Source organism: Teleopsis dalmanni, chromosome 1 (assembly GCF_002237135.1).
Source record: "Teleopsis dalmanni isolate 2A chromosome 1, ASM223713v2, whole genome shotgun sequence".
In the NCBI taxonomy this organism is placed as follows: Eukaryota; Metazoa; Arthropoda; class Insecta; order Diptera; family Diopsidae; genus Teleopsis; species Teleopsis dalmanni.
Genome location: NC_051846.1, coordinates 215,146,006 through 215,168,726, shown reverse-complemented (window position 1 = coordinate 215,168,726; position 22,721 = coordinate 215,146,006). Strand labels below are relative to the sequence as shown.

The window sequence follows — 22,721 nt, the reverse complement described above, 5'->3', positions numbered from 1 at the left end:
TTAAATTATATTAAATATACAATTCTATGTATTAAATAATATATTTAGTTTACTAAAATATCTAAAATTTTCAAATAAGTCTAAAAAATATAAATTATATTATTTATGAGACACACTAGTACAAGCTATTCATTTTTTTATAAAACATAATTTATACTAAGAGAAAAACATTAAATATATATCAATACAGACATAATAATTTTTAGTTAATATAAATTGGAAAACGCGATTATTTCGAATTACGTACGATTACAATACATGTATACATGTATATATAATAAAGAGTTACTTTAATGCCTATAATTTTGCATATATACGAATTTGTATTATTGTGGCTAATAAGTCTGATTTTCTGCATTTGTTAGCATTGCACTTTGCCATATTGTGATCTTCGTTCCAAAATTTCACGATACTCCTTATAATTCATCTGAATTTCTTGAGAGCGATAACGCGTTAATTTGATTGAACGACGAGTGTCTGGGGTGATTGTGGCTCGATATCCACCCTTCCTGAGTAATGAGTCAATTGTTTGAGTTTGATCCCAACCTAAAATAAATATCTGTTTTAACATATACTAACCAATAAATATACTTCAATATACAGACCTTGTTCAGTAGCTACTTGCGGCAGATAAGTAGCTGTTCGTTTACATCCTCTTTCATTCAGAAATTCAATACGTATTCCATGAATGCCTAATGTCCAATCTAAATACCCATGGGCTTCTTCAAAATTTTGCAATATTGAGACGGATACAGTTAATTTGGGTAGTTCCTCTTTGCCGATTGGCGAAAAACGTGAATCTTTTAATGCGCTTGTTAAAGCATACTCACGTAGTCCGGAATGTAAATGCATAGCACTAAATGTTCCAATACAACCACGAAGACGCTTATCACGACCAGTCTTCCAAGTTACAAATAATGGACTAGAAATATCAGATTTAATGAATGGAACTAAGTAGATCATGCACAACTAAATATATTAAATTTTATTACTTACTAAGCGTCATTAGTAAATTGTGGAACTCCAGGTCCATCCAAATTATTTAACTCAGAATCAAGCACCTCAAAACAAAATAAGCACATATCGGGTACCGCAACGTTATTCAATGGTTTCACACTGTGTCCGTTTTGCATTCTGGTTGCATTATTTCTTTGACGGTATTCGTCTTCGGTAATGCCATTGGTGTTAACATTATTATGATGAGATCTCTGAGAATTTGAACCGCCTGGACGAAAATTATTTTGGTTTTGGTAGTGGGAATTATTGGACATATTACTTTTTACTTTTCACAACCCAAACTATAACTTGTACTAGTCTATGACAATATAATTTGGTTACTATACAAATCGGCACTTGAATTTAGCTTAAAATTTGTCGTCTTTTAATATAAAGCTAATATTTAATTAATTATACTAATTATATTATTGGCAGTGGATTGATGATGTATGATTTTCTTCGCCTCCAGCTAAAAAAAAAATTTGATACATATATCATATAAATTTTATTCAAGATATATTTACACATAATTAATTTGGAAATTCTAAAAGAGAACTGGAAATATATTTTTATTTTCCAATTCCCAACATGTTTGTTGGCTATGAGAACAAAAACAAAAATGTTTCAAATTTTATACCTGATATAATATGCATGCTTATACTTCACCTGTGTTCTTTTTTATATCAAAAATTTGAAATATCAGCTGCAAGAATACATACTCAAACACTTTGAATCGGAGATGAATGCATGCATACATATATACATACAAAAAGTGTAATGTATATTTGATTACAAAATCATATATTGTAATATTTTTGAACACGGAACTCGATATCAAAGGCATTGACGAATATAGCTATTTGTTTAATATTCTGATAATTCGCATAATGTACTGATATCAGGTATATTTGTACGAAACGATATTGAACAAGGACATAATTTGTGAACAATCATATGCTCCTACCTCTTTGTAAATCATGTATGTTTTTTTCGTGTTAAACTTTCCCTTCCTTCTTCCACACTTCCAAGAACAAAGAATGCAGACGCTAGAGATCTTTTCGCTTGGTACTTCCTGTTTTACACGTATCGCTTTTTAACATTTGTAAATCTGTTTTCCATACTTTAATTAATTCATAACTCATTGAACTTCCAAGCACTAATTTATTATTTTTTATCAAATTGACCAAAAAATTCTTAACCAAACCTCAAATTGTGTTGATTTATAGTTGTGAACTGATAGAAAATGTCGAAAAGAGATATTATTGTGAAATCAGAGTTACCAAGATTCGTTAAATTTCGCTCATTCAAAATGAAATACATTTGCATAAATAATATGAATAGGTAATTCGAAACTATATAAGAATTGCAGGCATGAAAATTGTAAATTATATGTTTATAATATATATTTTTTAGCAATTAATTTATTCCTCGGAAGTTATAAATTTGCAAATAACTTCCAAATAATTTCTTATACTAAATAAAACTGAATTGCTTTCTTATACTAAAGCACCAGACTTTCAAGAAAAATAACAAAGTTTGTCTTTTCTTTGTTATTCGAAACCGTCTAACTTTTAAAGTTTGAAATAGTTTTTTTTTTCATTGTTATCTTATATTAACAAATTGAATTTTTATAAAATAAAATCATAATTTTTGTATTTTACTCTTTGTTTTCTATACATTTGAATCCTTCATATAAATTCTTTAGAACTAGTTTTACATATTTAAACAAATACTATTAATACCTATAAAAGCTTTCTGTTGTTGTTTCTTATATTAAAGAATAACAATAAAATTAAAATATTTTCTTTGAGAAATCCGAATCTACTCTTTAAAGCTCTTTTTGAAATTCGTTTGTATTATGATTTTGTTATTGAACTTATGTTTTGATACATTCTTGCTTCTGAGTTATACCCACAATTTATTTTTTTTTTTGCTGGTTTCAGATAATGAACAAATAGATATATTTTGTTTTTGAAATTAATTCTCGATTACATGAGCCTCTGCTAGTGAGGACATGAAGAAACATTAAAGTTTTAAGCAAACATTTGCTACGAAAATGTTCATTATAATTTTTTGCAAAAGCCTAATAAATTAATTAGTGTAAAAAGTAAAGAACTTGAAGGTGTGATATCTAGATGAACATATTTTGCAATTCATGATTAGAAGGCCTAACTTAAAAGGTTTTAATAGAGCAAAAGTGCTTTCTTACTAGAATTAGATTCTAGTTAATACATATACTGAACATGCATTCCACTCCACGATCAATTATATAATGAAAACGAATAATAAAATACGGCAACATCGTATCTACTCAAGAGCAAAACGGGCAAGCAAAGAAGAATGTCAAACGCGCCCGCTTCATTTTCGTTTACTCTATTACTCATTGATTAATAAAATAGAAAAATAATAACACAGAATATAAGGCCGAAACAAAAAATATAAATAAATTATTTACATTACACTTTAATCGCAGAAGTGGTGGCAGCGTGTTTTGCGTTGTTTCTCGCAGGAAAAATCGTCGCGAAAAAATTCGAAATTTTTATTGCTGGAAAGGGTGAAAAATAAATATCGATTTGGCCTGCAAAAGAAAACGAGAGAATTTTATCGAGGTAATCCTTATAAAAGTGATGAAACGAATTTCGAACGGCTTTGTTAAAACGAATTATACTGCTAAGCTAATTACGTGACTAGTAAACTTGTAATTGCAAAAAAATTATCTGTAATAATTATTTACACATAAAAAGTGTTTAAAATATATAAGCGCAATTATATCTGAATCTTCCCCCCGTCCGCTAAAATTGACAATTGTGAGAAATTGTAAAGATTTTCCTACAACTCAAGGTGTGTACCAGTCCGTTTGCATTCTCATAAAATCACTTTGTTTTAATTGATGTGAATATGTATGTCGTTAATATGCTAATAAATAATTGAAACAGTGCTAGTTATCGACTCCCCATAAAATCTCGTATACAGAAATTGTGTATTTTGGGTGTTTGGGCAAGCGATGAGCTGTTGTGGATGTTTTCATTGTTGCTGGGCACTCCAATGTGTACAGTTACTGATAATTAACCATTGGCTCAGAATAATTTAATAATGTGTACTTCTGTAAATGTGCGAGTGTGTAATTTAATTTGTTTCGCAGCCCACATTCCATACTTGGAATACCAAAAATCTTATCAAGTTAACAATTCATCATATATGTACTGGAGTGCGTCTCTACACACTCCCAAGTACTCATATACTCGATTCTGGTTGTACTGCCACAATTAATAAATAACTTAATGTTTAATTTGTACTTAGATTGCCTTCGAATATAGAAGAGACTTCTAGTATGTACGCACGTATTGTGACTCTTATCTTACTTTATCTAAAGATTGTTCCATTATGCGGGTAAGTGAAATGTCTGTGCAAACATACCAGTACATATTTGTAAATATGTGTTTTATTTGAATCACGAGGCTGACAAAAATCTTCAAGTGAAGTATCATGTATAAGCCGGCATATTTTATGCGATAATGGTATAAATAGATCAGCAACAAATATTTCATCTTATTGGGTTCACGCGTCAACCCCTTTCCACCATGATTCACGCTTTGTTCTTCGCAAATGAACTCTAAACAATGAATCACATTAAAATGATCCCCGCTAGTTGCTTCACTTAAATTTAATCTACGTACATATGTATATTAAATGAAGCATAGGAAGACGTTGCTATTCTACAAATGATCAATTAACTTCAACGAGTACACGAAACCGATATAAAATAATTCCGAACTTGATAAAATACGTGGTTTTTTTATAACTTTGTATAAGTGATTATAAAATCACTGTTGCGGAATAATTTTAATAGCTTATCATTCAAAGAGCTTCAGGTTGATATATGAATCTATATGTACCTGTACACCTCTCTTATGTACATTGCAATGGTTAGAAGTGTAGTATATTTCATACAATCAATAAAATAATATTGATTTATATTAAAAAATTCAAAGAATCGGTCACCGTTGTGTTAATTAATTTTATGTTATCAGATTCTCAGTGAAGTACGTTTTCTACGGCTTACTAACAATTTTCCACTGAGCGGAAGACGTGATGTCATAATTAATCATTATCATTATTATTATCATTATTAGAAAAAAAAGGTTTTTAAATTTCTCAGTTAAGATAAAAAGTACTTGGTTTTCTAAATATTTTTAAACTGCTTAACAATATTAAAACATTTTTTTAAAAAAATTACGTTTCTCGAGATCGAAGATTATATAATCAATAAATGTGTTGTTGTAATTGTAATAATTTTTAATCTTTTTCACCCAATTTGAATTATATTATCGTACTATTTGCATGAAAATTTGTTGTTGAAAGTCGAGTAGGTCCATCGGTCCATTGTTTTTGGCGAAGTGGCACTTTATCTTAAGTTGATTTTGTCATTTTGATTGATATCTTAAAAATAAGATATCTTATTTATCATAATATATAAATTGCGATGAATCGCATTTAGTACCGCATTAAAAGCTTGTCATTATTGTTATCTTACATATATGAATTCGATATTAATTTAGTTTATACAACGGTTGTTTTAGTTTGTTTAGAAATCTTATTGAGAACCAGAGATCACAATCCACAGATTTATATTAAAAAATGTAGCTAATTTGTAGATTTGAATAAATATAAATATTATAATCTTTATTAAATATTTAAAAAATGCACAAAACATATTCTTCATTCATAACGCTCGACAATTAGGATATGAAAACAACTATGGTATGGTCTATTTACGATAATTTTTGTATTAAAGTTATAATTAACTAACTAATTTTTATATATCACAATAAATCACAGAAGTGATGGCGGACAGTATATTCATAATTCGATGTTTTCGTGGGTAGAGGTAACCAACGGGTATACCATAATAAAAATGAATGAGTCCAGCTTAATCTCTTGATATGATAAACTTTTTGATATTGGTAATGTTTAATGGGAGAAGTTCTAAAATATCAAATTTTTTTTGTTCACATATTTCTATATCCTTCGTTACTTTATCATCGCTGCTATCATCGACTTAATTAATATTATAATGTGTGATTGCCTGTTGGCTCAAATATGAATGGAGTAAATATCAAGTTCACTGTGATGATACTCATTATTGATATTGCAGTAAATATACAAATGCTTGTGCCCATAAGTACAAATGTCAGTAAATAACATGTACACAGATAAGCTTAAGCTGTTAACAATTAGTAGCACATATCCCGTAATATATCTTCATGCAAATTACTTGGTTTTTTAAATAAATAAATCCTCTATTTAAATGTGCCTGCATGAAGCAGTAATGAGTAATGGTGTTTCTAATTTGTTAATTTGCGATATGCTTATTACTTCCATTTAAAAACTAAAAAGCTCAATTAATTATATATTTACCTACCTAATTTAACATGCAATTAGAGACTTTCCGATTTTAAAACATCACAATTCTTTGTAGTTTCTTCTGTGTATTATGTTACCTTTCGGAGTGCTTCATTCATGAAAAATTATATAACTCAACGAAGAGTAACAATAAGACCAACTTTATATGAAATATTCGTTATAGCACTTATCATGTCCATTTTAAGAGAAAAACATTGAGACACTTTCAAATAAATTAAACAAAGTCCAAAATTTGTCATTGGAGAATCTTTGTTTGAACTTAATGACATATAGAACGTAACAACACTTGGTCATAAATCTCTTCATATATGTGAATACTATTTATTTTCTTATTATAGTTATATTGTTTATGATGTTTCACTCTTTCACCCCATACTCTAGCAATCCTTATCATTCAAAGTAAATAACATAAACTTTATATTATAATAGTAAATAAAAAGTTATCAAGAACTTTTATTCGACAACCATTGCATGGTCAGATTAAAATAGTAAAACTGTTTAAAATTTTCAAAAATATTCAAATACGTTGTGGGAAAAACAACGCAACAATGTCAGATCAATTAATATCAGACTTCGCCGTATCGCTAAGTTTTAATCGACCCCGCAGTAACTAGAAGTCAAATCTTGAACTTCGCCTTCTGAAAATCAAGTGTAAAGTAGAAAGAAAACATTTTATGAAATATTTTTTTATTATTCATTCAAAAACAACAAATTTTAATCTGTAAAATATTTGCATTGCATATGAGCGGGTTTTTAATGATTCATTAGCATTTCTCTACACTGCTATACATACGCAATAATTTACTTTCAATTAATACAAAAATAAAACTCAATTAAATGAATTTAATCAAATTCTGTTTTTTTTTTCATTAATTTTTATTTTTAGTAATGTTTATATTGATAAGGACAAAGCGTCTTTAACGATGTCTACAAACTCTGGGAGTCATTATTGTGCCGTTGTAATTTGACTTAATGCCTCACACTTGTCAACGCCATACAGGCAGCGCGGGAGAGACGTACGCAAACAAGCAGTAAAGATACTTGTATTATAAACTGATATCGCAACTATAGTAACGATAAGTCTTTGCGAAATTATTCGAATACAACACTTGACCAAACTAGAAATACTCCACACAATAAGTTTACTGTAAGGGATTTGAAGTAAGCCGACGCTTGCAGCTCAAAGAGCATCTTCGAATTAACATAGCTTTTGAATATAATTTAGTGTCGTCATCCGCCCGCCATGAATTCTAGCACAAAGCACTTCCTGCACTGCACGCTTCTCATAATTGTGATAATAACCTTCGAAGTATTTTCCGGTGGTATTAAAATCAACGAAGACTCATTTACAGTCCTCGATCCAGTGGCGGCGTATGGACAATTAGGCACAATATTTTTGTACTTATTACGATTTTTAACATTTTTAACGCTGCCCCAGGTATTATTTAATTTTTGTGGACTTGTCTTTTATAATGCTTTTCCTGAAAAAGTGGTGCTTAAAGGTAGTCCGCTGCTCGCGCCCTTTATTTGCATACGAGTAGTTACTCGCGGAGATTTCCCTCAATTAGTGAAAACAAATGTGCTTCGAAATATGAATACTTGTTTAGATACGGGACTAGAAAACTTTTTGATTGAGGTAGTCACAGACAAAGCTGTCAATTTATCACATCACAGGCGCATACGTGAAATAGTCGTACCGAAAGAGTACAAAACGCGTACAGGTGCACTCTTTAAATCACGTGCGCTTCAATATTGTCTGGAAGACAATGTAAACGTTTTAAATGACAATGATTGGATTGTGCATTTAGATGAAGAAACTTTGCTGACTGAGAATGCAGTAAGAGGTATTATCAATTTTGTGCTAGATGGAAAACATCCGTTTGGTCAAGGCTTGATAACTTATGCCAACGAAAATGTGGTAAATTGGTTGACCACCTTGGCAGATAGTTTTCGAGTGTCTGATGATATGGGCAAACTACGTCTACAGTTTAAATTGTTCCACAGGCCACTATTTAGTTGGAAAGGCAGCTATGTAGTGACGCAGGTAAGCTAAGTATCAAATTTTTATAAATTAAGCTTAATTTTAACTAAGATAAGTCTAAACACTAGTCCAGATTTGAATAGATTTGACAATTTTCATATAAATATCAAATATGGATAAGAATATGGATGTTCTTATAACATAAAATGAAGAAAATATAAATACTATATTACTCTTTTATTTTCAGTTAGTTGCAGAACGGCAGGTATCGTTTGATAATGGTATCGATGGGTCTGTTGCGGAAGATTGTTTCTTTGCTATGCGTGCCTTTGCACAAGGCTTTACATTCAATTTCATTGAAGGTGAAATGTATGAAAAATCACCATTTACGCTACTGGATTTTTTACAACAACGCAAGCGCTGGCTACAAGGAATTCTACTGGTGGTTCATTCGAAGATTATACCAATCAAATATAAATTGCTGCTAGGTATAAGTGTTTATTCCTGGGTTACAATGCCACTATCAACATCAAATATTATCTTTGCTGGACTCTATCCAATTCCTTGTCCCAACTTAGTGGACTTTGTGTGCGCATTTATTGCAGCTGTAAATATCTATATGTACGTGTTTGGAGTGATCAAATCATTTTCGCTGTATCGCTTCGGTTTGGTGAAATTCTTGGCGTGTGTGTTAGGTGCTGTTTGCACCATCCCTGTTAACATTGTTATTGAAAATATTGCAGTCATTTGGGGCCTAGTTGGAAAGAAGCATAAATTTTATGTTGTTCAGAAAGACGTAAGGGCACTGGAAACGGTTTAATTGTTAAGATTATACATTTGCATTATTGTTGGCTTATTCTAATGTATATTAAAGCGGTGCAAAATCGCTACTCAATTATTGTTAACATAGAGCTGCAAAACCAAAAAGTGGACGCCCATTTGGAACAAGTGCGCATCCACCTGAGCACATTTACTCTAGTAAGCTCATAACACGTGTGTGAGTTCGATTTTGTGTGTATTGTTTCATAATTTTTGTATTATATTAATGTTAAGTTCGAACGCAATAATTGAAAATGTACTCGTATTACGGTATTTAGGTACCGCTCCTTCGATAAATTATCACATTCATATAGATTGGACACATACTCTCCTGGAGACACCAGACGTTGAACAAAATATCTACGCACATAATACAGCACTTTACTTACATTTATAGCAATGCATACAAACACAAATTATTTATATATATATAGTTAATTATGTAATTTATTAATTATTTAGTGTTAAATATAGTATATAGTGCATATAATTACATACTTTTAAGGTATTTGATCCTTAAAATGGTTTTGTTTTTTGTTTTAAACAAATTGGAAAAAAATGGACTTACGAAATAAAAATTCATTTCCTACTTATTAAAGCTTTTTCCGGATTACTTATTTAATTGTTAGGTATTAAACCATAAACAGTACTCAGTATCTGTTTGCTTCAATCTTTAACCATAGGCGGCTGAGAATTAAAAAAAGAAGACTGCGCAATCCGACCTTGTAGTTGTTGGTGAAATTACTTCCCAGTTGGAAACTACCGATCGATCTAAATGTGTGGTGGTCATTGAAGAACTTTTCAAAAACATGTGCAAAATAATTATGACCGATAGGGTACAGTCTTGCAGAGCGTCTTAATCTTTTAAAATCTTTCTCGATTATGCGAGGCAGGTATTGAACATCTAAATATAATGAAATTAATAATAGTTTGAACAGGTTATGATAAATGCAACATCTGTACTGCATATACAATTCCGTTAGATTTTCTGTTACCAATTATAGGTTATATAAGATTATTATTTACTTAAACATATATAAACATATATATATATATATATATATATATATATATCGGAGTCAACATATAAACAATATTCCGTATGTGTCGATCAAAATTATATTACATATATAGATATAATTTTATATATGTATATATATAGTATAATTAAATTTATTGATTAATTGATTTAATTTAAGTATTAATTGAACTCTTTCTTTCTTAATTAAAGCAAATAATGTAGTGGGTGAATAAGCAAAAACCAGCAATTTTATTTGAAATATATAAAATTCTATAGTCAATATTAAATTAAACTTTAAGTATGCATTTAGAAAATATACCTAACAGTCTATGAGATTAGATATGAGGATTAGACGATAAGAATTGGTTTAAAAAAGCATGTATAAAAAAATTATGGTATAAATCCACCCTTGAGGGTAGAGTTTTAAGTTTTACAGGAAAGTAAATATGTAATATAGAACTAAATGACATTGGCTTAGTAAGTTAGCTTTTGGCTGTAGAATGGAATATAATAGAAATAAACAGTGTACCAGCTTGAATGGAAGCCAGAATGTCAGCCGTTGAGGACATCCTAATATCAAAAAGGGAGAGTAGTTCTCGACTCAGTGAACTCCTTGTGGTACAGATCAAGGCTGGGAAGTCAAAAATAATGTGACTGGAAGTCTTGTCTGCTTCTAGGTAGAGTCGACAATCTATCTCTTTAGAGAAATCCATTTTGTGAAGGTAATAACGCAGTCCATGGTGACCCGTTAAATATCCCACCAGCAACCTTAACTCTGTTCTGCTGAAGATGGATAACTTACCATAACTATATGAACAAACCAGCTCTATAGCATGACGGTTATCTGCGGCAGTAGCGACTTCTCTCGGATGAAAACCATTATCAATCAGAGACCATTAATCAATTGTAGATCAACTTAATCCACAATATGGCTCCGGTCCTCAGAGTTGAATGGCGGATCCTGTCGCAAGACTGTCTGTCATTAGCATTGATTATTGTGTGACCAGTCACCCAGCAAAACATCACTTTGTTTTTGCTTGCCACCTGCTTCAGCGTGTCATAGTAGTCTAACAGAAGCATTGAGGAAAACTTCCAGCAGGATAATGCCTTGATTGCTACTGGAATATCTGAGTAAATACAGATACGGACGCCTTTCAGCCCATTGTTAAGGTTGATACGTGAACCTCCGCTTGGAAGACAGTGGGCCATATACCCAACGCTAACGAGATTCTAGTGTTAGGACCAAATACCCCTGTACCAACTCCTCCTTTAGTTTTTAGATCATGAATGATGACTTCGAATTTTCTACCGAAGCGAAGTTCCATGTCTGAACTAGTCTGTAGATAGAGTTTAGACTGTCAAGACTTCCGTGCATATTGATAACAGGGTGTAGCCTACCTGCACTCAAAACTGATGTCTTTTTAATAAAGAACTCCAGTGCTATTGTGGGACAAACTCGAATAGTTCCCGTCATAGCGACAAATGCAAGTCTTTACAGTTTATTGCATTTGAATATTACAGCATTTTGGTGTGCCTCACTCCACCAAACAAAAGTTGCATAGGATACAATGTGTCTGACCATTGTGCAGTAGAGCCATAATAGAATTCTAGAACTTAGGTTTCAGGTTCCACCATATAAGTTCCTGTACGTCCACATGACTCAGGTGGCTTTGCCAATTATATTATTCTGGTGAGTGTTCCCATCAAGACGCTTATGTAGGGTAACATCAAATATTTGACTTATTCGGAGCATTCAACAGCCGTTTTTTTTTATAGATAGGAACTCGATATTCAGTTTATACCTTCTTGAAAATGGCTTAATTATTGCCTTTATTGGGTTAATACTTAGATCTTCTTTTATACACCAGTTGTGAGACTTTGTATAAGTCCGCCTGCATTACGTGAGTAACTATGGCATCATATTTACCAGAAAAAATGATTGCCATATCATCTGCATAACTTATGGCATTGTAGCCAAATTTCTCTAGTTTACCTGGGACATCATCGACTACCAGCGTCCATAGCAATGGTGAGAGAACGCAACCTTGAGGACAGCCCTGTACAGCACTAATGATGATGGTAGTGCTACCTTATTTGGAAGATATATTCCAGTCTCATAACATCATTTCTATCCACGTTATTGTGCATGCGTCAATATCTTTTCGGGCCAGAGCTCCGGATAAGGATTCATATGGTGTGTTGTTAAAAGCTCCTTCTACATCCAGAAATACACATAAGGCAGATCATATCAGATCAGTAAGAAAGACGTAAGGCCAATGGGTCTGTAGGACTTTGGTTGGTCAATAATTTTATTACCAAGTTTGGGAATAAAGATTACGTTCATTCCTCTCCGCATATTCCTGACATGTGAAATGAGAGCAGTAACTTCCCTGTTTGATTGTAATATTGTTGCTCCGGTTACAGAACCAGAGAAGTAACTTTGCAAAGGAAACCCGAGGGTGTCTTTACAACCAGTGGTAAAGGGTAGTCTAGTTGCTTCCAGCAACTTCTCAATACTACCACAATGGCTACGCTAGCTAGTCCGTTTGAACTGTCTGATTGATTTGTTGTAGTGAGTGAGTGCAACTCTATATTCTTCCCACCTACCAGAGCGTTTTGCCCTACTGAATAAGCTCCTTACTCCGTATTTCTGAAATACATTTTAAAATCCTGATGCAATTAATACAATAATTTTCTCCTAATAAAAATATATAAATGGTTGTATAAAAATTTCTTCTTTAACGTTAAGTCAGTTTTAATAAAGAAACATCATTACTCAAATTTCTTTGAGTGTAATTCTGTTAGAAAGCAGTTTTTCTTTATTGTGAATTGATGCGGAACTATATTAAATCTCTATTGTAAACAGATACGCGAATTTTGAGAGAATTTGTATTTGCATTTCTTTCGTCTTCATAATATTGTTTATGTGTTTATGTGTTTATGCTTTCCTATTTTTTTCAACAATGCAAAAGTTGAAGTATTATTGAAGTTAATCATTGTTATCAATGCTAAAAATATCGAGCAATGGTGGCTTACGAGGAAATCGCACGCTCAAAATACAAAAGGTTCGCTATTATTTATTATATTTTTCCAATAACATGAATAATTTTTAATTTAATTAAATGACGCAGTAATTGGCTGCTGTTACTTGTGTTAGCTTCCCAGGTCTTAATATGTGTATTTACTTTGTTTGTTGTGTATGACCAATTTGTTAAAGAAAAGAACTTGGAAGATGTACTAGAAGATGTGATAGAAAATGTCAATAGGAGTGTAGACGCTTCACAGTATCGTATGGTATGTTATTATACCACTCCAAATTCAGATGAAAAAGATTATTTACGTTTGGTTGATATAAAAAAAAATCTTTGTTCACACGTCAACATAGGAATCGTAAATGTTAAAAACTCTACATTAATTTTGTCATCAAACTTTATACGTTTACTTAACGAAGAGCTTGCTACTTTACGAGTTACTGATCCTTCATTAAAAATTCTGTTATGGGTGGGTGGTGGAGGTTATGCAGAGGAAGGTTTCGCATCAATGGTTCGAAACCATAGTTCGCGTAAGATATTTATAAGGTCTTTAAAAGAGGTTTTGCATAAATATAAACTTGACGGAGTTGACTTAGATTGGGAGTTTCCTCGCGCCTATAATAAGCAAAGGCAGCATTTTTCCCAACTTTTAAGAGAAATCAAGCAAGAATATATACGCGAACGGAAAGACTATTTGTTGTCAGTGGCAGTTGCGGCACCTGAAGGAATTGCTCTGTTTGCCTACGATGTGAAAGAGCTGAACTCCTACGCAGACTTTGTCAATTTGATGTCTTACGATTATCACTTTTATACGCAAGAAACTCCGTTTACCGGTAAGTATGGTCAATTTTTTTTGTATTCATTTTCAAGTAATTTAATATTACAAATTAAAGGTTTGAATGCTCCACTTTATGCACGCAAGAATGAACGCTCTATTATGGGAACTTTTAATATTAATTATTCTGTGAATTGGTGGTTAACAAATGGCCTTGATCGTCAGAAATTAGTTGTAGGTTTACCAACCTATGGTCACTCCTTCACGTAAGTTTTTTTTTATTGCAAAAAAGAAAAAAAAATAATTGTTTTGTTGATTTAGACTTGTAAATCCGTTTAACAATAAAATCGGTGCTCCGGCATCACATTTTGGGCAGTGTGGAAATTTGGGTTTTACGACTTACTTTGAAACGTGCGTTTTTGAAATGAAAAATGTTATTAAACATTTTTATGATGAAGATACTTGTTCTCCTTACATAAATAGTGGTGCGGAATGGATTTCATATGAAAATGAACGGAGTTTACAATGTAAGACTGATTATATAAAATCGATGAAACTTGGGGGTGCTATGATATTTTCATTAAATTCCGATGATTACAAAAATGTATGTTATATTATTGAACATAATCAGAACACCAAATTTCCTCTAATAGAAGCTGTTAAAAATAATTTGTATCAAAAGGTTTGATAAAAACGTATTTAATATGGAGTAGTGCTTAGAAAAATGAAAATATAATCAAAATATATCAAATTTAAGCATACCGATATAATGCTTCATTTGAATCAGAATTCATGTTATATTGCCCTATTATTATAAACAACTGGATTACAAATCGATTTTAATGTTTTAATCAATACTTTAACATTCGTATGTTATAAATAAGAAAAAGTTATTGTATGTTAAACTTTTTAGATTTGATTATATGTTACACTAATTATATGTTGTGAAGTTTAAAAGCCAAAGAGTAATTAAATAAGCTATATATATATAACGTCGTAAATAGTGAAATCTTTTACATATTATACGCAAAAAATTTTCATATTTTTATTTAGTCCAAGATACTTTTGGGATGTCAAAGTGCTCTGTTAATGTGTCCAAATGTTCATTGAATTTCTCTACACGTTCCTTGTGGGTAGTGGACGCTCTTTCCATTATACGTTTGTTACGCTGTGAATATGCCATATAATTTAACCATTAAATTAAAACTTCAATTTAAAACTTTACCATTTTTTCCTGCTGTTGTTTAAATGCTTTCTCAGCTTTAGTTAACTTACGTTCCGCTCCTTCTAGGTTTCCACTCTTTTTTTCAGTTTCTTTCAAATATTCCTTAGCAGTGTTATGTAGAGCTTCCACTTTCTTTTCTTTGTCTTTAGACTTCTTTTTCTTTTTTTTTAACTGCGAATCATTTTTTAACTTTAGTTTGCTTTTTGAAACTACACTGTATTCGTCAGACATAATTTTTGTTTTTAATTGAAAATAGTGTTTAGTATATTTTCACTTTTTAAAACATATGATTGTCAAAATAAAACATTTCTGACTACCAAAAATCTGGAACAAGTTAGTATGGCACAAGGTACAAAATGGAATTAAAACATTTCCTGCAAAAAAATTTCTGTATGTTATTATTTTGAATATGTTATTCATAAGTAAAAAAACCCCCTTCAAAATGTTTGGTATAAATAGGATAGTATTACTACTATGTTTATAATTTAATTAAACTTTAAATTACAAATTCTTAACATAACTTATTCAAAACAAGACAACACAACCTCCTGAAAGATATAATATAGCCTATTCACACAGCATAATTAATTGTAATTACATTCTTTCAGTTTAGTGCGTTAAAAATCCACAAATCTTAATTTTTTGTAATTTTTTTGGAGTTGCACTCACGTATGCTGAATTAGTTGTACCATTAGCAATCAGTTGACTCGTTTTATCAAATTGAAATAAATGTATTCGATTATTTATACCGATGTATAAGTAGGAGAAAACATAAAAATCAATTGAGTTTTGATAGCAAAATGTTTATATTAGATTCATTAAGCAATTACTGTGCTATTCTTTGGTGATCCAATTAAACTTGCTTGCTTGTGTGTATTCTGTTTCAAATGATCACTTTTATTGCGTTCTGCTGTTTAAATTTTCACAATTTATACCCTCTATGTCAACTAATTTAGCCTTAAATCAAAATGCAGAATGTTGCAGCAATATTCTGAACATTTTCCCAATCTTTGTCATTTCATTCGAGTTAAGTGTTTGCGTAAATAAAAAAACTTAACAATTAGAAGATTGTCAGAAAAATATATTTTTCGAAAAAACAAAGTCAAATTGAATACATGTCAGTAAGTAAAATCTAATATAAAAAATAATACACATAATAAATTAGGTAAAATTACAATATGTTTAGACTATGTATTTAGAGCAAGTCAACATTTTTGAATGTTAAATGCAAAAAAAATTAAGCCTTAATACCAATTTCATATTGTCATATGCATACTAACTATATACATGTTATTTATAACAGAATATCAAAATATGGCATAACATGACTACTCTCCACATTACACAGATATGTATTGAGAAATGGCAATGCATCACTAATGTCTGGTAAAGACTGGGGAATACACATACAAAGCAACATTCACAATAGTTTGACAAGCATTTCATCCTTTACACATAAAACTTTTGCTGATATTTAACTAAAGTACCGACGTTATCAATATTTGATACGTGTAATGTAAATAAAATTAATACGATATTAAAAAACAAAAGAGTTAGTGAGCAAAAATACGTGATAATGTCATCGGCTACGGTAAGAAATGTATGTTTTTTTTTCATTCTTTACTTTGCACCCTCTTAGGTGTTTTGTTGTGCTTGTTTAATTTAATTTATATGTAAATAAATATAATATTTGTAAGTAAAATAAGTTTTGATAAAAATTAGTATATATATAACCGGCAGGTGCCACTACTTGATGATGATACGATACCTTTTGGTGAAGAGACTGAAATGCAAGATCCAAATGTTGCAACGAAGAAATATACGTGAGTAGCGAAATAAAGTTCAGACATGGAAGTTTTAATCATATTTAAACGGATTTTGCAGGCACCCGTATGTCACCTTCTTTCATTTGTTCTTCCGAGTTGCCGCTATTGTTATTTACATGTTCTGTGGTTGGTTTAGCGATTCATTTATAACAAGTTTCGTTTTTGTTGTGCTATTTTTGTCTGCGGATTTTTGGACTGTCAAAAATATTACAGGGAGGCTTTTGGTAGGCTTAAGATGGTGGAACTACGTAGACGAGGAAGGTATCTCACATTGGGTATTTGAGTCAAAAAAGGTACCACACACTGATGTTTACTTTATATTTTAAACATATTTATTTACTTTCAGTCTAAAATTAATAATAATGAGGCACGATTGTTTTGGTTAGGCTTAATAATGTGCCCCGTGTTCTGGAGCTTGTTTTTTATTATTGCTTTATTCGGATTAAAGTTTAAGTGGCTTTTACTCGTAATGATAGCATTAGCACTTAATGGTGCAAATTTGTACGGGTATGTGAAGTGTAATTTTGGGGCAAGTAAAGATCTCAATTCAGCAGCAAGCGACTTCGTGAAAACACAAATTTTTAAAAACGCAGTCAACATAATTACAAAACCCAACCCTCAACCGACTACAGCAAGTGCAACTAATGTGGTTTAAAAGTTGATTACAGCAATTTACGTTATTAGTATATTATGTATATACATTAAAAACTATTACCTATTTTTTTAGTATTAATTTTTAAATAATATAAGAGTTTCATTAGAAAAAGTTGTTTTCTTCTCGTGCAATAGAGAAATGCCTAGATGAAAGAAGAAGAATAACCTTTCATTCAATTGCAAAAATACACGTTTTATTAAAAGTAGAAGCAACAAACATGAATTTTGGTCATTTTGCATTTTAAAACCAAATAACGCCATTAATATTTATTATAAATCGTTTAACAATTGCGTGACTATAGAACAATTTTTTTTATATAAGCTGATTTTAAGCTTATATAATAAATAAGAAACTTAAATTATACCAACAATTTTATACTTATAGGTAAGGACTATTTAGACAATCATTAATAACGCATAGATATCATGTTTTACTTTGGGGTTGCGCAAGTAGCTCATCGATTTGAGTCTTATACGCCTCTTTTAACTCAATTAAGTCTAATTCTAATTCCTCAGTACGTTCCACTTTCTCTCCATACATTTGGAGTAGTGCATCATATCGATGTTGCAAGTCATTGAAGTTCTTGTCTAGTTGCTCAAACGGTTGAAGCTTTTCTTTAAGCTGAAATTGTAAATTGAACTATACTAGTCATAAATTATATATTTCTTTCCGCTTACATTTTCTAGTTCCATTGTCAGATGTGTTATTTCGTCATTTAAAACACTGCGCTCTGCTTGTAGTCGTGATAACTCCCATTGTAAATGATTTAATTCACCATCTCGCTGTTTTAGCATGGATTGTAAATGCTCCAAAGTAGAAGTATTATTTCCCATTAGATTCAAGTTCATTCCAAGTATACTTGTCGTACCATATCGAACTCCTGAATTTGAAATACAATCGAAATCATCCTAAAATAAGTCCATAATGCCATAGTTTTTATAAGAGAAATCTTTTATTGTAAGAAAAAAAAATTATTTTATTGCAAAACTTACAGTTTGACCATCATTGCCTACACCAAGAACTTCTTCAACAGAATTTGCACCAAAGCTGGTGGTAGGAGATTGCGACCTTTGTTGCTCAACTGATCGAGAAAACTCAGTATATGTGTTTGTTGAAAAGTCTCTTTGATTAATGTTGTCCAAACTTGCACTATGTTGAACTTTTATTTCTTTTAGTGTTTCTAACTTCTGCTCGAGATTTCGATTTGATTCCTCTAGCAACTTTTTTTTGTCTTCACAATCTGTTACGGTATCCTTTAATTTTATAATTTCCCTGAAAAAATATTTTTTTCATATGATATGAATTAAATTAGTTTATGTTTATACTTATTAATTTGCGTTTCCTTCATACTGTACTCCATTTGAGCCTGATGCAAGGAGATTTTTGATCTTTCTTCCTGTAACAACGCATTCGAAAGTTTTTCTTCTAATTCTAAGCAACGTGTTTGTAGCATGTCTTGTTTCTCTTTAAATGTGCTTTCGACATTTTTAAGCGACTTTAGACGTGCTTGCGCAGCATCTGGAAAATTAATTGATGAAATTACCATATTTGAATATTAAATCCATAACTTTATCTTTTGTAACTTACTAAGTTTATCCATAAGCGATTTTTCTTCCTTATTCCAATTGGATGTACGTTGAGTTAAGGTATTTTGTAGAGATTCCAATTGTCGTATAAGGGGAATGGTCGTTAAACTGACTTCTTGCGTTGAGGTCTCAGCACGTAATTCTGCTGCTTCTAATCGGTTAAGTAGCTCCTTATTTTCTTCCATTAGCTGCTGTTCTCGTCGTGCAAGTGTCTTCTCATAAAAACGTAACTTTTCCCGTGTTTCATTAAGTTGCTGAACTAGTTCTTCGTTTTCCGATTTCATTTCCTCTAGTTCTTTTTTGGCAACCAGCATTTCTTCCGATTTGAAAGCCCGTTGTTGCATTTCGATCTTAACCGCTTCAAAATTTGTTTGTACTGTTAAAATTTTGGATTGGAGATCTTCGTTTTTGCTGCGCAGTAGTGCGTTTTCTTCATCTAATCTGCGTTTTTCCGACGACATTTTGTGCACTGCTTCAATCTGTATACGTTCTTGGTCTTCTTTTGCATTTAATGTTTTCTTTAAACGCTCCAGCTCATCGGTAAAGCTCTCGATTTGCTCTTTATTCTTCTTCAGCAAGTTATCGCTGGTTTTTTCTTTAGTGCGCAATTTTTTGATAATATTTGACTGTTGAAGTATCTCCTTAGACAGCTTTTCACCTAAAAAATATTGTGTTGTTTTATTATTTCGTTCGATGGATAAGTATTACGTATTACGTATTACGTAATGGAGATAATCTTACCTTCCAAACGCAGTTCATTAATCATGGTATTATTTTCGTTAACAATTTGTGTAAGATCATTTTTTGGTATTTTGTTATGAAGTTCGTCTTTAAGAGTTTTGATTTGTGTGCGCAATGTATCGCGTTCTCGTATGCTTGCTTGAAATTTCTTCTCTAAAGCAGATAGCCGTTGAGTGTACTCCTCTGAAGATTCTAAGCAGTTACTGTTATTTTTAAGTGCATCTAAAGTTACTTGCAGTTCATTATTTCGTTCTTGTAATGCCGAGTTCTGACGTTCGGATTCTAAAAGCCGTAGTTCACGCAATTCTAACACCTCATTTAGTTCACTTATACGCTGTGATAATTTATCAACTTCCGATTGTGAGTCTTCTGAGAGAATTGAAATTTCAGATGGTTCTCGACAATGACCTTTTCTAGGCTTGTTGGCTGTAGAATGTGAAGTCATGGAATTTTTTTCGAATTTTTTCAGTTTTAGAGGTGTCGTACTATTGGTGCTTGATGAGTCACCATTAGGATTTGATATGATTTCAATATCAGAAGATGTTGTCGTTTCCATTTCATCGTTCGAATTGGAGCAACTAGTTGGAAATGCTAATTTATTCAAGTCACGGTTATCATCTGTGGAGTCGGAAAGTATATCTTTATTTGCATTTTTCAAAATAGATGTCTGTAATTGAATGTCTTCAAAACTTTGGGTAGAGTCTGAATCAATAGTTTGAGTTTCTTCAGTAAAACTTTTTAAAGTATTCGTTGAAAGATTGCACAATCCAGATGATGTGGGTAAATTTTTAGTATCTAGTATTTCTAACAAACAAATAAGTAAATGAAATGTAAGTAATCATATAACGACTTCATACCTATTCCAGTAGAACTATCAGGGCATGGTGTTAGAGTAGTTTCCATAACTGTGTCATAAGACATAGAATCATCTTCTTCATCTGCAGCATCATGACTAGCAATTATGACAATGCTATCATTTAAGGAGTCTCGATTTGAATCTGGGCTAGTAATATCACCTGATGGTGATGCAGTTATTAACTCTATGGATTCGGATGTATTTATTGCAGTGTCTGTATTTGAAAGTAATTCTGAACATGGTGATGAAGGTGTAAGTAATTCCACGGAATCCGAATTTGACGTAACCGACTGCCTTTTAGTCACATTTGTAATTAAGGTCGTTGAAAGTGGATTGCTTTCTACACCCATTTTTGGTGCTTCAGTAATCATTTCATTACTTGTTTTCGGATTATCAAAAAATGAACCTGTGAAAGAACCCCATGTTGAAGTAGTATTTTCCTCTACTGTAGGTGTGTTTGGATCCGTTTTGCACTTCTTTTCACGATTAGCACCCCCTGGAGTTCGCTTTGCAACTGCCCGTTTTCCACTGGTATCCTCAGTTGTTGTCGAGACATTCTCTTGTATATCAAGTGCTTTGTCAATCTGTTTCTGGGCTTCTAAAAGAACTTTAAGACCTTTATCAAACCAACTCATGGTTTACCTTATTTTAACTGTTATCTTCGTTTCAAAGTGAACTTATAATTTTTTTCATAATTTTGAAATTATTTTTTACACATTAACACTAAATATAAAATTAATTCAATTATTTACACGTATTTACTATTTTGGAAATGTTAGTTTACTTTTTGTTTTCTTATGAAAAAAAAGGTATTCACAATAGAATTTAAAAATGCGAATTATTTGCGAGTTTATAAAAAATAACTTATTACACTGAAGGTTTTTTGCTTATCATTATTTTTAATTATTTATATTTTATGTAATATAAAATTAAAACTGAATGTAAATTTTAAAATGATTGCTTATCTTACATATATTTTTTATTGAATAAATCTGCATGATAAAATAATTCCTTTTTACCACACCTTATTTCCTTATTTAATGCATAATCGCATCCATTAATAAGTTTATGTAGATGTGTTTGGCTTTTAATACAATAGCTCCACAGTAATTTAGTTGTTCACATTGTGTTTAATCTGGAAATAATAAGTTGAACAATTACCTAATATACACGTCATTCCTTATAAATGTAATGCATATTTTTATTTAATGATAATATTGTTATAAATTGAAAGTAATAGGAAACATCGATTTAAATTGGAAATTGTACCAGCTTTATTATTTATTAATTTGCATTATGTTGCACATATTTTTATTTTGCATTTTGTATACAAACATTTTGATGTTCTACATATTCCTAATTCTCAATAATATTATTGGGTGAGTTTATTGTGAATATTTTTACACATCCGATGCAAAACGAAACAATATATAGTTGAAACGTTTAGTAGAAATTATTAACAAAAATAAAATAATATTTTTAAAGAATTCTGCCCACCGAATAAAATTACAATCGTTTTTGTTTTGTGTGAAGTTTTGACTCGAAAAATATTCTATGTAATTCACAATAGTAATACAGCTGATTAAATAAATAAAAATTTTACACTGTATAAGTTTAGTTATAAAGTTTGCCGCAATTTAAACATAGCTCCAGTGGCGCAATTGGTTAGCGCACGGTACTTATAAACAGTATACGTTGTTGAGCAATGCCGGGGTTGTGAGTTCGAGCCTCACCTGGAGCATGGTCTTTTTTTTAATTTTATTATAAAAAATAAGCGAATCAAA

The 22,721-nt window shown here is 31.2% G+C and overlaps 6 protein-coding genes and 1 non-coding gene across 11 annotated transcripts; 4 read left to right on the top strand and 3 right to left on the bottom strand.

Moving 5' to 3' along the window:
• Positions 1–199: 199 nt before the first annotated feature.
• On the bottom strand, positions 200–2,242 carry LOC119671960 (uncharacterized protein CG5902). Its single transcript, XM_038082873.1, has 4 exons — positions 1,961–2,242; positions 997–1,465; positions 606–922; positions 200–546 (listed from the first exon to the last, which is right to left on the bottom strand). The coding sequence occupies exons 2-4, from the start codon at positions 1,269–1,271 to the stop codon at positions 362–364; spliced, it is 777 nt and encodes a 258-aa protein (XP_037938801.1). The 5' UTR covers positions 1,272–1,465; positions 1,961–2,242; the 3' UTR covers positions 200–361.
• A 1,091-nt stretch (positions 2,243–3,333) lies between these two features.
• On the top strand, positions 3,334–9,813 carry LOC119671959 (beta-1,4-mannosyltransferase egh). Of its 3 annotated transcripts, none has more exons than XM_038082871.1 (3): positions 3,334–3,605; positions 7,307–8,464; positions 8,649–9,813. In XM_038082871.1, the coding sequence occupies exons 2-3, from the start codon at positions 7,664–7,666 to the stop codon at positions 9,219–9,221; spliced, it is 1,374 nt and encodes a 457-aa protein (XP_037938799.1). In that variant the 5' UTR covers positions 3,334–3,605; positions 7,307–7,663; the 3' UTR covers positions 9,222–9,813. The 3 variants fall into 3 exon arrangements, with proteins under 3 accessions (XP_037938799.1, XP_037938798.1, XP_037938800.1); XM_038082870.1 differs by having other exon boundaries at positions 3,339–3,837; XM_038082872.1 differs by lacking the exon at positions 3,334–3,605 and adding an exon at positions 4,325–4,386.
• A 3,305-nt stretch (positions 9,814–13,118) lies between these two features.
• Positions 13,119–14,752, top strand: LOC119671956 (chitinase-3-like protein 2). Its single transcript, XM_038082864.1, has 4 exons — positions 13,119–13,306; positions 13,373–14,106; positions 14,167–14,314; positions 14,370–14,752. The coding sequence occupies exons 1-4, from the start codon at positions 13,266–13,268 to the stop codon at positions 14,734–14,736; spliced, it is 1,290 nt and encodes a 429-aa protein (XP_037938792.1). The 5' UTR covers positions 13,119–13,265; the 3' UTR covers positions 14,737–14,752.
• A 323-nt stretch (positions 14,753–15,075) lies between these two features.
• LOC119671958 (protein FAM32A) lies at positions 15,076–16,286 on the bottom strand. The gene is made up of 3 exons (XM_038082869.1): positions 15,943–16,286; positions 15,274–15,647; positions 15,076–15,216 (listed from the first exon to the last, which is right to left on the bottom strand). The coding sequence occupies exons 2-3, from the start codon at positions 15,502–15,504 to the stop codon at positions 15,094–15,096; spliced, it is 354 nt and encodes a 117-aa protein (XP_037938797.1). The 5' UTR covers positions 15,505–15,647; positions 15,943–16,286; the 3' UTR covers positions 15,076–15,093.
• Positions 16,287–16,370: 84 nt separating this feature from the next.
• On the top strand, positions 16,371–17,814 carry LOC119671957 (uncharacterized Golgi apparatus membrane protein-like protein CG5021). 3 transcript variants are annotated; one of them, XM_038082868.1, is made up of 4 exons: positions 16,371–16,394; positions 17,014–17,096; positions 17,158–17,392; positions 17,446–17,814. In XM_038082868.1, the coding sequence occupies exons 1-4, from the start codon at positions 16,389–16,391 to the stop codon at positions 17,752–17,754; spliced, it is 633 nt and encodes a 210-aa protein (XP_037938796.1). In that variant the 5' UTR covers positions 16,371–16,388; the 3' UTR covers positions 17,755–17,814. The 3 variants fall into 3 exon arrangements, with proteins under 3 accessions (XP_037938796.1, XP_037938794.1, XP_037938793.1); XM_038082866.1 differs by lacking the exon at positions 16,371–16,394 and adding an exon at positions 16,437–16,864; XM_038082865.1 differs by lacking the exon at positions 16,371–16,394 and adding an exon at positions 16,437–16,873.
• Positions 17,815–17,972: 158 nt separating this feature from the next.
• Positions 17,973–21,729, bottom strand: LOC119671954 (TATA element modulatory factor). Its single transcript, XM_038082863.1, has 7 exons — positions 20,939–21,729; positions 20,082–20,885; positions 19,342–19,998; positions 19,080–19,272; positions 18,747–19,026; positions 18,432–18,662; positions 17,973–18,375 (listed from the first exon to the last, which is right to left on the bottom strand). The coding sequence occupies exons 1-7, from the start codon at positions 21,570–21,572 to the stop codon at positions 18,178–18,180; spliced, it is 2,997 nt and encodes a 998-aa protein (XP_037938791.1). The 5' UTR covers positions 21,573–21,729; the 3' UTR covers positions 17,973–18,177.
• An 854-nt stretch (positions 21,730–22,583) lies between these two features.
• Positions 22,584–22,678, top strand: Trnai-uau. Its single transcript has 2 exons — positions 22,584–22,621; positions 22,643–22,678. It is a non-coding gene; the product is annotated as a tRNA-Ile (tRNA).
• The last annotated feature ends 43 nt before the right edge of the window (positions 22,679–22,721 follow it).

What these genes read in the sequence shown, in the direction of transcription:
- LOC119671959 (XM_038082871.1), top strand. Translation starts at nt 7,664, where the DNA reads ATGAATTCTAGCACAAAGCACTTCCTGCACTGCACGCTTCTCATAATT. An exon ending in GCAGCTATGTAGTGACGCAG is followed by an intron (nt 8,465 to 8,648) that starts GTAAGCTAAGTA and finishes TTTTATTTTCAG; the next exon opens with TTAGTTGCAGAACGGCAGGT.
- LOC119671958 (XM_038082869.1), bottom strand. Translation starts at nt 15,504, where the DNA reads ATGTCTGACGAATACAGTGTAGTTTCAAAAAGCAAACTAAAGTTAAAA. An exon ending in AACAACAGCAGGAAAAAATG is followed by an intron (nt 15,217 to 15,273) that starts GTAAAGTTTTAA and finishes GCATATTCACAG; the next exon opens with CGTAACAAACGTATAATGGA.
- LOC119671954 (XM_038082863.1), bottom strand. Translation starts at nt 21,572, where the DNA reads ATGAGTTGGTTTGATAAAGGTCTTAAAGTTCTTTTAGAAGCCCAGAAA. An exon ending in ATCGCTTATGGATAAACTTA is followed by an intron (nt 19,273 to 19,341) that starts GTAAGTTACAAA and finishes TTAATTTTCCAG; the next exon opens with ATGCTGCGCAAGCACGTCTA. An exon ending in TAGGCAATGATGGTCAAACT is followed by an intron (nt 18,663 to 18,746) that starts GTAAGTTTTGCA and finishes GACTTATTTTAG; the next exon opens with GATGATTTCGATTGTATTTC.
- LOC119671957 (XM_038082865.1), top strand. Translation starts at nt 16,850, where the DNA reads ATGTCATCGGCTACGGTAAGAAAT. An exon ending in CATCGGCTACGGTAAGAAAT is followed by an intron (nt 16,874 to 17,013) that starts GTATGTTTTTTT and finishes TATAACCGGCAG; the next exon opens with GTGCCACTACTTGATGATGA. An exon ending in GGGTATTTGAGTCAAAAAAG is followed by an intron (nt 17,393 to 17,445) that starts GTACCACACACT and finishes ATTTACTTTCAG; the next exon opens with TCTAAAATTAATAATAATGA.
- LOC119671960 (XM_038082873.1), bottom strand. Translation starts at nt 1,271, where the DNA reads ATGTCCAATAATTCCCACTACCAAAACCAAAATAATTTTCGTCCAGGC. An exon ending in CAATTTACTAATGACGCTTA is followed by an intron (nt 923 to 996) that starts GTAAGTAATAAA and finishes TGATATTTCTAG; the next exon opens with TCCATTATTTGTAACTTGGA. An exon ending in GCAAGTAGCTACTGAACAAG is followed by an intron (nt 547 to 605) that starts GTCTGTATATTG and finishes TATTTATTTTAG; the next exon opens with GTTGGGATCAAACTCAAACA.
- LOC119671956 (XM_038082864.1), top strand. Translation starts at nt 13,266, where the DNA reads ATGGTGGCTTACGAGGAAATCGCACGCTCAAAATACAAAAG. An exon ending in GCAAGAAACTCCGTTTACCG is followed by an intron (nt 14,107 to 14,166) that starts GTAAGTATGGTC and finishes TACAAATTAAAG; the next exon opens with GTTTGAATGCTCCACTTTAT. An exon ending in ACCTATGGTCACTCCTTCAC is followed by an intron (nt 14,315 to 14,369) that starts GTAAGTTTTTTT and finishes TTGTTGATTTAG; the next exon opens with ACTTGTAAATCCGTTTAACA.